We start from the raw sequence: 15,867 nt of genomic DNA on the forward strand, positions 1-15,867 counted from the left end.
CTTTATACTGTGGAGTCAGTGTGTTAATACAGCACATGCAATTTGAAGTGGTCTCATAGGACACCTACTGGTTGACACGTGTTACTGCATCTATATATCTGTCTGTCTGTCTGGGCTATTTGCCTTGCCATTGTTATATGGTAATAGAGGAAAAAAACATAATTAAGATATTTAAATGTTTATTGTAAGGATCATCAAAGCAAGCATAATAACAGTAGAAAAACACTTCAAGTCTGCCAACATTTTATGATATACAGATTTATGATATTTGTTTGTTTAATTTAAACAAGGCATTACGTCTATTTCCATTTAGCTTTCCTGATTTCGAAATTAGAATAAATCTTTCATTGCCAACTGGAGTACACAAGTAGCAATGACAACCGTTTTCAACAATTAACGTATTGGCAATGATCATACAAAGTTTAAACAGCGCAAGACTAACAATACACGGACATAGAGGATTCATACATTCAGTAGACTTCACTTTTTTTAGACCGCAGACATCAGACGAGGGAGGGATGCAAGCCAGAAATGGGCATTAGAAGTAAAGGGTGTGGTTAGGGTGTCCGCCCTGAGATTTGGAGGAATCCACAGCAGAGTCATACCAAAGACTAGTAATGGTACCCAATGCTTCCCTGCTTGGGATTCAGCATCAAGGGTTGGATTAGGGGTAAATAAGTTCCTTGTGAAATACAAGCATCATGTCCAGGGGGTGTAGCCTACTCGTACTGTACATCAAGCTGCCTCACGGCTAGGTAGGCACATTCATATTTTTGTAAAAGGTAGGCATGGGTACTAAAAGGAAAGCATTGACATTTTGTTTTTGCAGAACAAAAGAAAAATAAATCATGTCCCAGCATGCATGTGCCTCAAACTGATTTCCTTTCCCCCAGTTGAAATGAGTCTCAAAGGAGCGTTTCGCCTTTTTTCCCAAAATCATCTCCTTAAGGTATAGGCCTATGGGTTCTTACTAATTCTCACTATGGGATGGTGTAATTTGTGTCTACAGGCTCTCTGTGTCTCAGAGGTGGACCGTGTATGGTTCCAAAATGTGTTAAGTAGACAGAAATGGTACCATACCATGGTACCACCACCATGCCCTTTAGTGAGGGTCAATTATATAAACATATGAAAAAGGGTGAAATGTTGCTTTAACCACTTTAACCCTGGCGTCCCAATTTTGGGCATGTCATTATAGTATTTAGTAGATATAATTTGAACCATTTTTTGTGGGTAAGTGGTTCAGTACTTTTGAAACCCTCCGATTGGTGTAAAGAAGCCACTAGTGTGGCTCTTCTCTGACGTCATAGAATACTAGGTTCCTTACAGAGCAGTGATGTCAGACGCATCTCTCTCCCCCTCGTCGTTCTCAGACGGGGAGTTGATGGGAGCGCTCTCTTCTCCACCCTCCACCCCTCCATCCTTATCAGTGCCCTCCCCTTCCGTATCACTTTGCTCCGCCTCGCTCACACTCCTCTTTTCCTCCCCCTCTTTCTTCTCTTCCTCTTTCATTTTCACTCTCTCCTTCAGGTCCATGCCCTCCAGACTGGAATAGTCATCAGAGGTATCACTCTCGTCGTCCTCCCCTGCTTTCTCCCCTCCGTCGCTCTCGCCTCCCAATCCAGCCTCCACGTCTTTCTGTTTCCCTTTGCCCTCGCTGTCTTCCCCTTCTCCCTGTCCCTCCTCCTCCTCATCCTCCTCCTCCTCATCCTCCTCCCCCCCTCCGGGGCAGAGGTGGAAGCCGAGGCGTTCCTCCAGGGCTCCGATCGCGGCCCTCGCTCTTTCCCTTACACCCAGTAGGAGCCGGGGCACGGTGCTGTCCCGGCCGGCCCGGCGGTCGGTGACCACCCTGTGAATGCAGAACACAGACACTGCGACCACAATGATGACCATCAGTATTACTAGTATCAGCATCGTGTTGGTGCCGCCCGGAGTGGAGGTTGGCGGAGGAGTTGAGCGTTTAGGGGATGACTGAATAAGCCCCGGGCCGGTGGAGATGGCTGTTGGAAGTGGAGATGAAGGCGGTGCAGTGGGATGCGGACTAGGCTGCGAGCTGGTGGAGTTCGACGGCCTCGGGGTTGTGTTATTTTGTACGGTGGTCTCATTATTTGAAAGATAATTTTCAGTATCAGAAGTGTTGGATGTAGCCCTACGAACATCTGAAGCATGGCTCGTGGTTTCACTGTGGTTGGTAGGTAGTTTTATGGTAGATGCATCAGGAACCAGGAGCATCACAATGAGCGCGCCCATAAGCAGGTTGAGTGTGGCCCTCATAGTCATTCTAGAAAGGAAAGGAGACAGAGAGAGAGAGAGAGTGAAAAGAGAATTTTAAAAGAGTGGAAATGAAATCAGATCACAAGCTGTAAGGCCAGTCCACACCAATGCAACTACTTGCAACTCCTTGCAACATGCAACTACTTGCAACTCCTTGCAACATGCAACTACTTGCAACCATTATCCCCAATGGCAGTTGCAAGGAGTTGCATTGGTGTGGACTGGCCTTAAAACTGTTTTGTTGCAAGGAGTTGCGACTAGTTGCATTGGTGCGGTCTGGCCTTTATTAGGTTAACCACTGTCATACGACGAATAACAAAAATAGCAGATATATAAGCTCACAACATGTCACATTGCAGGCTTTTACAATTGCTTTAATCACTGTTATGCCACCTTTTGTTCAGAATGCCACACCCTAAATGTATTTAAAAGGCTGTCACTTCCTTAACTTATAATGTAGTTTGGCATGTTATGGATATTGGATTGGATGTCATGAGTCTTCTCAGTCTACAGTATGATCTTCTACTTCTTAAGTGTCTACATTTTAATACGTGTTCATTTAGATACTTAAAGCTGCACTATGTACTTTCCTCTTCTACCCCGGATTTGAACCTGGTTTCCCGCGCAAGTGCTGACATTTATACCATTGAGCTAATGGAGCCTGCCTGCTTGCTCAGGGGATAAATTGAATCTTGATCGTCAGGTCAAAATTTGTGTCAGATCCTGTGTCTAGGTGAGACATGAGTTACCGCTTTAACCACTAAAGCCCTATTCAAACATTTTCAAACATAGCTGATCTACATTGATAAGCGTTGTGTCATGACGGAAAACGTTGCGAGCTTATGGTTCAGATATTAAAAAATGTTTTCAGATCTTTCATATTTTAGAAAGGTTGCCTATAATGACATGCAACAACAAAAGAAAACTCCCTCTCTGTCTTATCCTCAGCATGCACCCCCCACGTGCGTGTGCGTGTGCGTGTGCGTGTGCGTGTGCGTGTGCGTGTGCGTGTGTGTGTGTGTGTGTGTGTGTGTGTAAAAGGGCAGTTTTGTGTCATCATTGGACCTTCTAGTTAATCAATAAATGCTGTAAATACCCAACACCCACGCTTAAATATGTACATGTGCCCCCTCACTTCACTGGAAGTCCCCCCCCCACACACACACACACACACACACACAAGAGCAGGAAATGACTTATTGTGCTTTTGAGCATTCTGTGTCAAACAGGAAGTTGTGATCCGTTGTGGCGTAGCGCTCACTGTACATCTCCTGTGTGTTTGCAACGCCCTGCGGCTCTTCTGCACAACCCACACCTGCCAGTGAGCCTGCTGAGTTTTTTTCTTTTAGAGGAAACCATGATGACACATAACATGAAACAATCTCATTCCCCTAACTTGTCATCAACACCAATAGGCTATAATTGTCTTTTATCTGTCAAAATAATAACCTTTTTCTTTTTTTTACTGAATGAATGATACATATAATATTTCATCCAATTAAAATGTGTTAGATCTTTATGGCTGGAGTGAGTAAAAATCATTCAAATGTTGGTATTGAATGAAATAATGTATCAATTAGCGCAATTAGTAGCAAAGTGTTTCCATAACACAAATCATTATACAGTCTAATGTCAGTAGCTGGCTGCTAGTAGGTGATGTTAGTCATTCAGTTTCAATTCACCATACAGTAGTTCTAGCTTGACAACACCCTGAAATCTGTGTGTTTGGTTGTTTGTCAGTAATCCCCACATGTTCTTCTGGTGAACAGTAGGAAGAAGAATATTCATTAGAATGTAAATATTAATGTATTATTCATTCATTCATTCTTTAAGACAGAATACAGACAGAATATACAGAATAATTGAATAATCTAAAAATCTTAACACACAGAATACACGTTAAAGGAATACTTCACTAATAGAGATTTTTGTTGTTTTTGTTGTTTTGTTTTTGTTGCATTCCTGAGCCAATAATAATCCAATATTTGACTAATTGAAGTTAAAAGGAGACCAATCTTAACAAGAGCAAAACCATGTTTAAAACATTCTCTTTGAACCTGGATCGTCAGTAGGCCTCTCAGTGATTAGGCTGTGAGATTTGTTTTGGAGTTCATATTATTCTTTAATACAGTTTTGCATTGATCTTACGGTCAACGAAAATATTGAATTATTGGCCTGAGGAATGCGACAAAAACGAAACAATCTCCATTAATTAATTTTGCAGCAGTAAGTTAATTAGTAAGAGTGAGGTCAACCACATGGCAATAGGCAACTGAGAGAGACAAAAGACATAAAGGGACATTCTTAATGACAAGAAACGTTCTGCTTTGGTGAGAGGGTGGAACATGATGCGGGAGGACAAAACCAGTTGTCTAGACTCTAGACAACTGGTTCTGGAGAGAAAATAGGTTGAGAGATGCTTGGATGGAAAAGACGTTTGAGCGGCAAATGGAAGGAGGTTGTGGAAAGAAGCGGGAAGAAGACAAATTATCGGAGAGGTCGTACGGCGGTGCCGTGTGCTGAAGATAGCAGATCTATAAGCTCACAATGCATCGCGGATGTGACTTGTTGTGAGCTTCAATATCGGATATGTTCACGCTACAAAATCTGGAAGAAATACAAATGTAAAACTCACCTGACGGCTTGATTGTGGATTTGAGGTAAAGGAGGCCGCTAAGCAGACAGGAAGGATAAAGTGATAGAGAGCGAGTGGAGAGATGACAACAGCAGTGACTGATATGAGGAGGAGAGAACAGTTAGAGGAAAGAAGGAGAAAAAGAGAGACTGAGGTGGGTGGGGAAAGAGAGAGACAGAGCAATGAGGTCAAACCACCATGTCGTGCAACAAAAATGCCATGCTAACTGAAGTTGACATTAAAGTCAACATTAAATTAGGAAAAATAAAATGAAAGATGTAAAATAAAATAAGGTCAAATACAGCTAAGTCTACTATTACTACCACTACTACTACTATTACTACTGTTTGTTTGTGTGTGTGTGTGTGTGTGTGTGTGTGTGTGTGTGTGTGTGTGTGTGTGTGTGTGTGTGTGTGTGTGTGTGTGTGTGTGTGTGTGTGTGTGTAGAAGTAGTAGTAATACTGCTGGCAATAGTAGTAGATCAGTCACAGCTAACTACAATATTATACGTGTAAGTGTATTACAGTGTAATGTAGTACACGTCACTTTAAGAGTAGCAGGCAGCTAACATTATTTGTTTTTATCTTATAATGTGTAACATTGTGTAACAACTACCTGACAGTGTGTGCAATGACGTGGTCATTTAAGTAACTTAAGCAAGGAGAGAGTGAGTGGGGGCAGTAAGAAAGAGAGAGAGAGTTTGATACTCATGCTAAAGAGAATCAGGTAGTTTCATGACAGCAGTGAAATGGCACACCACTCTACAAGAATGAGACGTATCATTTATTAATTTCACAGCAGGACAGGTGAATGTATTTATTTGTGCCACTTGGTGCATTAGAAATACTAACTTGATTCAATATTTAGATATTTGATATTAATTTGATATTAATTTGATCAGACACGCCCCACTCCTATATAAACCGATGAACTTCAAAGTTCATTTTGACTCATTGAAAAAACACGTCAGTGGTACTGGTGACTGATATTGTCCTCCTAACATGTGAGGGGCCTACTTTTTCATTCTTAATAAGAGTCCCGAAAGGCGTACCTAAGCGCAGAAAAGGGAGCCCTCACGGATACCCGGAAGGAGGGAGCCCGGATAGAAGCCAGCAAGGAAGTTGAACTATTTGCTTCATTTTCAAAAGATAAAACTAAATAAAATAAAAAGACTATCACACATTAGAAGGATAATATCAGTCACCAGAACCAGTATGTGTGTTTTCAATGAGTCTAACATTGTCAAAATGGAATTTGAAATTCAATGGGTTTATAATGGAGACGGGCGTGTCTGAAAAGAAATTATATGAAATATCGAAATGTTTCTGTACTACTATTGGGCTTCCAACATTCACAAAGTTATCTACTGAGGACCAAACTTTTTTCAGGGGCATTGGATCCAACCATTGTGGGCTGAGTTGAAACAATCTGCCAGTACTTTGGTGTCCTTATGATGTGCACACACAGCTACCTTTCAACAAAACAAAACTGACAGTCAATCCCATTGTGAATGGTTCATTGAAAATATGGTCTCAGTTCAGGTCACATTCAGGTTTACAGTGTATAAGAGATCGTTTCCTACTTAATTTATTTTGAACACATTTTTAGAGAACATGACTCACCTAAATCCCATTTCTTCAGGTATAGGTGTGTAATCCAGTCAGAAAGCATGTTGTTTCCCATCTCTCCCATTGGGTGGCTGGATTGAAAACATTTTGGATTGGGAACCTCTTGAGGTGGTCTGATATCTAGATTCTAGAATGTGTACAGTATGATTTAAAGGGTGGCTTCTCCTTTTTTGAATCAGTAATGTCTGGCAGTTTGCAATTGGACGTTCTCATTCAACATCTATTTGGGTAAGACAGTGGTCGGCAACCTTTTTGAAATGAAGTGCCACGTTTTTATTTTCTTGATAGTGAGTGTGTCATATCAACATTAAATTTAATTATGACACCACATCAAAGTACAATATTTCCAACAGATTTTGATTTCCCATATTTTGAATTACAACCTTCTAATTATTTTCCTTCTTTTTGAATATTTTCTTTAACATCAATCATTAGACTCACCTATCTCCCAGACTCCTTCCCAGTTCAGAGTTTGAATGAATGTAGAATTATGTGCAAGATGTACTTTGCATATAGATGTGAGGGGACCTATACTTTAAAAAATATATATATTTCATTTTAAAATAAAAATCCTCTCTCTCACACTTATGCCAGTGTGCCTGCTCCTATATTTCCTCCTATAGGCCAGTCTCCTCTCCCCTTCCCTCTGTGTTCCACTGGTGAGAGACTGGTTCCACCTGCGTGATCCAGCTTGCAAATACTTTGTAGTAATGATATTTTGGGTGCTTAATGGGGCTGAAAGTATGTTTGAGTCGCCTGTTCGTTTGTCCACATTTCTTCTTTGAGTTTCTTTGGTTTAACTTCAACTCTTTTGGTTTCCTGTGTGTTTCTGCGTTTGGGTCCATAGTCCATACATGTTCCGAGTTTTGAGATTCTGCAACACCACACCAGCACATCGACACAATTGACGGACACTTCTCAATCACGTTGAATCACGTCTCAATCAAATGGACTCATAAGTCATTCATGTATGGCCATATATCATTGCTGTCAGAAATATTATAATATCTCCATACAGTATTTCATCTTTTTATGTTTCTTATATATATATATATATATATATATATATATATATATATATATATATATATATATATATACACTATTTTATACTTTGTTGTAAGACAGTGTTTTGCAAAGTGAAAATTGTGAGCTTCCAGATAGGCTATTTATGCGATTTTTTAAAACACAATATATAATTTTCTTTTCTTTTACATTATATGGCCAAAATAGGCACACCAGGTTGAAAGTGGTTAAGTGTGTCTGTGGAGTTTATAAAAAATGTGAATGAAAAGTATTGACAAGAGCTTGTGACTAATAACCAATAGGTTCTTTTTGACCATTTCCGGAAAAGTATATTGTTTTGGACATAAAAGGTTTCCAACAAATAAGACAGTTACGACATAACACTGGAAAAAAAGTGTACTTGTCTACCTTGCTATATTATGTATTATGTTGTGCTTTCTGTTGTGTTGGGGCTATGTTATTAATCTATTTATTTCATGTAAGTAAAAACATAAATAGCAAGTACAACAACACTCCCCTGTAAACAAAACAAATACTGTACACACATACAGTATTTGATGCACTGTTGAAAAAGTGCAAACGTTTCCAAATAAAAGACTATAGTAAAAGCGATAGTAAATGTCTCTTAAAGGGTTAGTTCAGATTTTTGGACTTAAAGCTGTAGGAAATACTTGCCATTAATGTATTGGTTGCAAAGGTATTCATTGATTGCCTGAGTCCGAGTCAGAGAGTTCTGGTCCGGTTCTGATGAATATTAAGTAGTTCTGGTGATTTGTTGGGGGCCACTCATTAAAAATAAATGAATAAAAAAAACTAGCGTCATTTGTATTGTTGACCTATTTCTACCATATAGCGCAGGTTTCGTTCAACTTGTGCAAGGCCGTCCCATGAGCATTGCACCCCTGCATAAAGGGACATTCTTAATGACAAGAAACGTTCTGCTTTGGTGAGAGGGTGGAACATGGAGGACAAAACCAGTTGTCTAGACTCTAGACCAGTGGTTTTCAACCTTTTTCATGCCAAGGACCACTATATTGATATACATTTGGCCGCGGACCCTCATCTGAATATGTTTTGTGCCAGGGACCCCCAGAGAAAGATTTGAGTAAAAAATGTTTGCTTTAAAAACATATATTCAAAGAAATAGGTCAACAATACGAATTACGTTTTGAATAATTTCTTTTTAATGAGTGGCCCCAACAAATCACCGGAACAACTTAATATTCATCGGAACCGGACCAGAACTCTGACCACGGGACTCGGGCAATCAATTAATATCTTTGCAACCAATACATTAATGGCAAGTATTTCCTAAACTTTAAGTCCAAAATTCTGAACTAACCCTTTAACATTTTCATTATAGTGGAAAACGATGAACTTCACACCCAAAACTATGAACCCCACCCAAAATTGAAAGAACACTTTGTTGTTAGTCTGAAGCAAGCTAGCTTATTTACTTTTTCAAAGTTAAGGTCAAAAAAATATTTTGACCTTTTGTGACCTTTGAGCTTGACTTGACCCAATAACAACATAACATTTAATCAGATCATCTAGGAACCATTGGCCCTTTCCTGAATGTTTCATGTCATTACTTGTAGCAGGAGTGATTTAACATTTGTTTTCTTTGATATGAAGTGTGTCAAATTACACTTAATCTTTGTATTCTTTCAATAGTATGTTCTTTCCTTGGTAATACCTTGTTAAACAATGCCCTCTTCTGGTAGAACTAAATCTGCATGAAAATTGCCTGTGCTTCCGTTTTGTGCAGAGCCCGAGTTGTTTAAAGATAGAGATTGACCTCGTCTGGTCTGTCTCCAACTCCCACCAGTTGCCGACAATAATTGGAATACCTGCCTGAACAGAGAGCAAGCATTTCCCATAACATTACAGACATATAGACAAGCAAACCAGATAATAAATATGACACTCTTGACACATTTTAGTATGCCAATTTATTGTTTCACATTCACCAAGTATGTTTTCTGTTTGTTTGTTTGTTTGTTTGTTTGTTTGTTTGTTTTTACATGGGGGGAGGGTGGGGGAGGACATAGATAGACTATATAGATTTGCATGCGTGAAACAAAGCAGAAAAAAATAGAATGTTACTTGACAGCAACATTTAACTGCAAAAAATGGGTTTGAGATCTAATCAAAATCCATTACAACATGCCTGGACCGACCAGATGGTTTGAGTTCTAATCCAAACCCATTACAACATGATTGGATCAGATGGTTTGGGGCAGGTTGAGTGGAGTTTTGTTTTTATTCTGGGCAACTTTGATGTCAAAATACTGCTGATAAAAAGCTGTTTAAGTTTGTGTCAAAACTATGAGCTCCTCCTCCTCTTATGAACCCAGTGATGGACGTACACTCTAACAATGTTGAGCAGGTTCCTGCATGGCCCATCTTCTGAATCTGAAGTGTTCAATGACTAGAACTATTGTGCCCAGGCCCAATATAGCAGAAATAACCATTTGCACAGCAAAATGTGACTGACAGAATCGCATTCCTTCTGAGAGAGAGAGAGGGAGAGAGAGAGAGAGAGAGGAAATTAAATTAAAATTATACATATTTGTAAAATGTGCGTTCTAAGTCAATACGTTTTTAAAGCACCACATAGTTTCAGTTAAGATAACCTACATCTCTGATGTAAAAAAACTACACCTACATTATTAGAAACACAACAGCAGTTAAATACATCCCAGTGTTCACATTAGTGAGATTTAAAATTACAATGCTGTATAATTCAAGCACATTACTCCAATTCCAAGTATTGCATTTTTGTCAGTGCAATTAGTATCAGGAGAATATCAGTAAATATTCTGTACCCATTAATTGTTGTTGTCATACCTTTGTTCCTCAGACAAGTCTCCTCAATGTGGAGTTGAGAGACCATTTCATGCACAGGGTTCTCCACCTTACAGCTGTAGTTGGAGTCTCCATCCTGGTCCTTTATCTCCAGAAGCAGAGAGAGGTCGGTGGAGAGGTCAGGGCTGCTGGTCTGGTTGAGTCTCTCCTCTCCTCTGTACCAGGACAGGGTCACGTCTCTCCCGTTCTCCACAGAGCACTCCACTGTCAGTGATTGACAGCTGTCGTCCACTGAAGATGCAATGGGTTTGATGTGCGGAGTGGAAACAGAACCTAGGAGATGTGTGCATATATTCTGTCAAAGTGAGCAGACTGAAAGAAGTCCAAGAAGTCCATTGACTGAATAGTTAGAGTTATGTTGAACTTTGGTAAAACCTTGGCTTGTAGAACTCCCTGACCAGGATTTAAGTCCAAATATTGTATCAAATGATCCTTTGATCCATGAGTGAGGAACCAGACATAGTGATTTCTATCTCTCCTTTCACTTTCATTGCATGGTGGAAGAGGTCTCAAAATCACACTTTCAGCACTTAAACGAATGAGATCTATTCAATGTCTGTATGCAAACATCAGGGCCATTCAATGCAATGAATGCATGCATGCATGTTGAGAACTGTTCAGTGCAAGCATCTCAATGTTCGTGTGCATGTGAAGAACTGCTCAATGTATAAATGCATGTCAAGAACAGCTCAATGTATGCATTCATGTGAACCGTTCAAAGCATGCATATCGAGAACCGTTCAATGCATGTGTATTGCTGCACATGTATATTGCTGAGGACTCAAGGAAGTGCAATGTTAAGTATGAAGTCAATCGGATGTGTAGTTCTCCAGAACCAGTCCACTCCACATGGACACCATGGAGGTAAGCTATGAATAAAGACGGGCACACCTTCTGAATGGGCACTGAACAGGCACAGTAGTGCCCCTTCATTTCCCCAAACATACGTAAGTATCAGGAATCAATTTGTTCTATATTGGTATAGGATCCACTTAGTTTGTGTCCGTTTATGTGCTCAAAGTGTGATTTTGAGACATCCAGATCACCATGCAAAGATATATGAAGAGAGGAATAAAGGCTATTCCTAGGGTGCCACGGCATTGGTCCGATGACTCTTTATTCCGAAGCCGACGGTGTACATTATTACTAACCCTAACCTTCATCCTAATCTAATACATTTGGGACTATTGGGGACTATTGGGTTTTCGGACCAATGGGCAGGCCCCATTCCACGATCCACACTCAAGGAGCACAAAACAATGATAAAGATCATTGACGATCATTTGGATGTACATCATTATGTCCAGATACTGCAGCTATACAGTCACGGCTCTACTAAAGTTCAACATCACTTTAAGAGCCTGTTTTATGTCATGACATAGACTATATAAATGCCAATGTATGAAAATAGTAAATGTACTTTATATGTACATAAGTATAGGTTTAGAAAAGGTGGTAACTAAATGCATACATTTTCACATTTTATTCAGCTATATACCCCAGTCAAGACCTGATAGTCACATGGCTACCGCAGGTGGTTTTCCTTCAACACTGCCCTTTTACCTGACACATGTTTAAAACACATGATTTAAAAAGTGCTCTTATACATACAAAGACTTTGATCATAAGTACTGTAGGTATCTACTCACGGTAGACATTAAGGTGGAAATGGTGAGATGAGACTTTGACAGCAAAGATCTGCACGTAGTAAAATCCAGTGTCATTAATGTGGAGATCAGTGATGGTGAGAGATCCAGTTTTACTGTTCAGCTGCAGTCTGTCTTGAAATCTCTCCATGTAGTCTGTTGCCATATTGCCGGTGTTCAGGTGGGCAATTCGTGTGCCCGTGCCGACCTCTCCGAAACTCCAAAGTGCCTGGATGTGCCTCTGGATGCCAGCAATTCCAGTCTCTAATGTGATGGTTGTTCCCTCTCTTCCACTCACCACCACTTTGTCTGCCCACACAGAGCTTAGAAGAGCTGAGAGGAATGGTTTGAATTTAAGAAAATGTAAGGAACAAATTGAAGTCTTTTATTAACTGTCTAGAAGAATCATCAAGTCTCAGCCAGGCCGGGTTGCCTACCCAGGGCATGCAAAATCCAGAGAGAATGTGTACCGTTTTACGTGCATTGTGGACAAAATCTGTAGGAGTAGTAGCAAAACGTGTTGGAGTGAAAATGCAAAATGGCGGAGAATGGCGTCAAGCAGAAATAGGTGGGGGCTATATGTGGAGTTGCGTCATGATCCAAGGAATCCAGGGGAAGGGTTGGTACAGTATGGCACCACCATAAGGGGTTACCTGTTGCATGGTGGTGGACAGACTGGACACACAAAGGACCCCAATGGAAACAAGACCGCAAGGACTTTTTTTGAACGGACCTTTTAGACAAAGTATTATAAATGTAATTGTGCTGTTTTTCATTTTTTGCCTAATAAAATATTCAATCAATCAATCGATCAAACAAACACTGAGGGCAGCAATGGATGCTGGTTGTTCCCTAGCTGTTCAACACACCGTGCAGGTAGGAGTGCCCCCTGCACTCTTCATAGTTACGCCACTACATCTATTAGGGAATTGCGTCATTATCCAAGGAATCCAGGGGTGAAACAGTTGACTGTATGAGCTATTGTTCAAGAGTTATAGGCAAAAATGTGAAGCGGCCTTTAATAGCGCCACCATGAGGCCAATTTGATGAATTTGGGGCAGAGATCTTTCCTTGGCCTATTGGAAGTGTGCATGCAAAGTTTCAGTGCCTGAGATTAGCTGCTCACATGCACATGGACGGACACATGCACACAGAAAACATATTCTCTGGCCTTCGGCTGCCCGGCCTGGTGGAGACAATAAATGTATGTACAGTTCTGCAGATGGTAAGAACAGCTTAACCGCAGTGAGGCAGTGAGCTGACTGTACTTGTCATTTGCACAGGAAGTTAAGGTTCAGAAGTATGAAAGAGGAAATCGTCTTTACTTTGTCTATGTGTCATTGTGGTGAACAGGTACAATTTTTGTACCAAAATCTTATGGTTCTATGAATCAATACAGCACATAATATGTATATAAAAACGTAATATATTCATTCTGTGAATATCTGTCGTACTGTGGAAGTGAGAAAAAAATAAGATAAAATGAACCTCAAACTTTAATGCATCATAGTTTATGGCTGTGGCTTAGTAAATGTTTTGGATTGCTATTTTATTTTATAATTTCATGAAACATCTATCATTTTCATTTCAGTACTGCTGTCAACCTATGGCTTCTAGTGTAGTTATGGCTCAATCAAGTGATTATTAAATCACATACATAGGACCACAATGGAAACAAGTCCTCAGGACTTTGCGTTATCCTTTTAGCTTTAAAGTCTTACTGTACCACGTGCTGTTTACATTTCTGACTAAAGTATTCAATCAATCAATCAAACATATTATCGAAGAAAACTAAGTTTCACAAGATACAACTGGACTCTAAAACTGCAAATAAGTGTTTTTCTTCAGCTCACCTGCTGTGAAATAAATGATACATCTCATTCTTGTAGAGTGATGTGCCATTTCACTGCGGCTGTGAAACTACCCGATTCTCTTTGGCAACAATATCAAACTCTCTCTCTCTCTTTCTCACTTGCCGCCCCCCACCCACTCTCTCCTTGCCCATTGGTTAAGTTACTCAAATAACCAAGTCATTGCATCCAGTGCTAGGTAGAAAGTTATCTCAAATGTTCCACATTATAGGATAGAAACTAATAGTATACTAATAATTATAGCTAGAACTATGTATGGAATTTGTATTTGTTTAACTATTCTGTGTCTGTTACCACACAGATGTATAAAAACATACACTAATGAAACAGAGGAATTGAGCAGCGTGAGGTGAGCTGTGTTTGGCATAGCAATGTCAGCTGAGTTGTGAAATGCGTGATGTGAAGGCATTGTTCAAGGTATATGCATAATGCACATATGTCCACAGATCACCATTGATGTGCTAACATGCTAATGTGAGTTTTGGCCTTCATTTTAAAATGTTAAATTGAAAACATTTCAGCTTAATGTAGGGGGAGATTGGCTGAGCTGATACCTCATACAGTCGTTCCCTTTTCCAGAAGGTGGCATAAACATTTCCTTTTCCAGGTCAGTTTCCCATAGCTTCAAGTGATTGGCTCAGCAGCAGATTTGAATTGGAAACACACAACATCTTCATATGTGTTTCTGCTGCTGAGCCAATCAAATGAAGCCATGAGAAGCTGACCCAGAACAAGAAATGTGTATGCCATCTTCTGGGAAAGAGAACTACAGGTACAGTATGCACAGAGTCCATTGGGTTGAGATCTGGACTGTTGGCAGGCCTCTCTACTTCCACATCCTGGAGGTAGTGCAATTCTGTGTGGGCGAGGACTGACATCTTTGACAATGTGCTATAGGTCCCACATCTTATTGAATCACCAGTGGTTACAAAATGCAGTGAGAATGTTGTCAATCGTGACAAGCCTTGTTGTGCCAGTGATGCAGATGCCACCCCAAAACATGAAATTATCCCAGTGCTTTGGAGAGTGCTTTGAACCTGCCATCCACATGAGAATACACCGTTTGACATTGGCAGGGACATTTTGCACCACACACACACACACACACACACACACACACACACACACACACACACACACACACACACACACACACACACACACACACACACACACACACACACACACACACACACACACACACACACACACACACACACACACACACACACACACACACACACACACACACACTTCATCCTGCAATTGCTTGATTACAGAGAGAGAGAGAGAGAATGATTTGTTTTTTACGTTTAAGACATAAGAGCAATGTTTCTACCCTTAAAGTTGCAGTTCACACGTCCAAACTTGGCAAGAAATATATATGTTTGATCAATATGGTCCATGTCAACCCCTCATTAATATTGTAATATGCCACGCCCCTGGAATCAACACACAGAAATCCACCAGCCCACCGCCACAAAAGAAAATACCAACAGCAAACCCCAAATTAAACCTAAACACAACACATCTCCCTCACACACATGTATCACTATGGCAAGAGGCAATATTAGACTTATTAGAATTATGCCTCATCAGGGCTCAACATTGTCTATATACATTTCAATGTTTATTATAATTGTAATTTCTAAGTTATGAATGAATTGCAATGTAAATACAGCAACCTAGTTTTGCCATGTTACAATGTAGGCAGTGGTAGAATAAAGGTTGTGTTCTTCTGTGTAAACATTTAGCATAATAAATAAGAATGCTGTCATGTGTTTTCCTTCTAGGCGCAGTAAAACTCAGCGCGGTTCATTGAGCCGATCTACAAGCCTACAATGCAACGCGTTTTGAGCTTGTAGATCGGCGGTATTTGCTCGGGGCAACAAAGGAATACCAGCACTGATTGATTGATT

At 40.2% G+C, this 15,867-nt stretch overlaps 2 protein-coding genes across 2 annotated transcripts; both read right to left on the bottom strand.

Moving 5' to 3' along the window:
- Nucleotides 1-162: 162 nt before the first annotated feature.
- On the bottom strand, nt 163-5,042 carry LOC308102660 (uncharacterized protein). Its single transcript, XM_080452485.1, has 2 exons — nt 4,910-5,042; nt 163-2,281 (listed from the first exon to the last, which is right to left on the bottom strand). Exon 2 carries the CDS (start codon nt 2,278-2,280, stop codon nt 1,324-1,326), a length of 957 nt encoding a protein of 318 aa, XP_080308611.1. The 5' UTR covers nt 2,281; nt 4,910-5,042; the 3' UTR covers nt 163-1,323.
- Nucleotides 5,043-9,524: 4,482 nt separating this feature from the next.
- Nucleotides 9,525-14,022, bottom strand: LOC308100914 (hepatic and glial cell adhesion molecule-like). Its single transcript, XM_080450100.1, has 4 exons — nt 13,931-14,022; nt 12,081-12,410; nt 10,414-10,704; nt 9,525-10,072 (listed from the first exon to the last, which is right to left on the bottom strand). Exons 1-4 carry the CDS (start codon nt 13,977-13,979, stop codon nt 9,936-9,938), a joined length of 807 nt encoding a protein of 268 aa, XP_080306226.1. The 5' UTR covers nt 13,980-14,022; the 3' UTR covers nt 9,525-9,935.
- Between the last annotated feature and the right edge of the window lie 1,845 nt (nt 14,023-15,867).

This window comes from Gymnoscopelus braueri, assembly GCF_963280865.1.
Source record: "Gymnoscopelus braueri genome assembly, chromosome: 2".
In the NCBI taxonomy this organism is placed as follows: Eukaryota; Metazoa; Chordata; class Actinopteri; order Myctophiformes; family Myctophidae; genus Gymnoscopelus; species Gymnoscopelus braueri.

What these genes read in the sequence shown, in the direction of transcription:
- LOC308102660 (XM_080452485.1), bottom strand. Translation starts at nt 2,280, where the DNA reads ATGACTATGAGGGCCACACTCAACCTGCTTATGGGCGCGCTCATTGTG.
- LOC308100914 (XM_080450100.1), bottom strand. Translation starts at nt 13,979, where the DNA reads ATGGCACATCACTCTACAAGAATGAGATGTATCATTTATTTCACAGCA. An exon ending in TTTCCACCTTAATGTCTACC is followed by an intron (nt 10,705 to 12,080) that starts GTGAGTAGATAC and finishes CACATCTCCTAG; the next exon opens with GTTCTGTTTCCACTCCGCAC. An exon ending in GACTTGTCTGAGGAACAAAG is followed by an intron (nt 10,073 to 10,413) that starts GTATGACAACAA and finishes CTCTCTCAGAAG; the next exon opens with GAATGCGATTCTGTCAGTCA.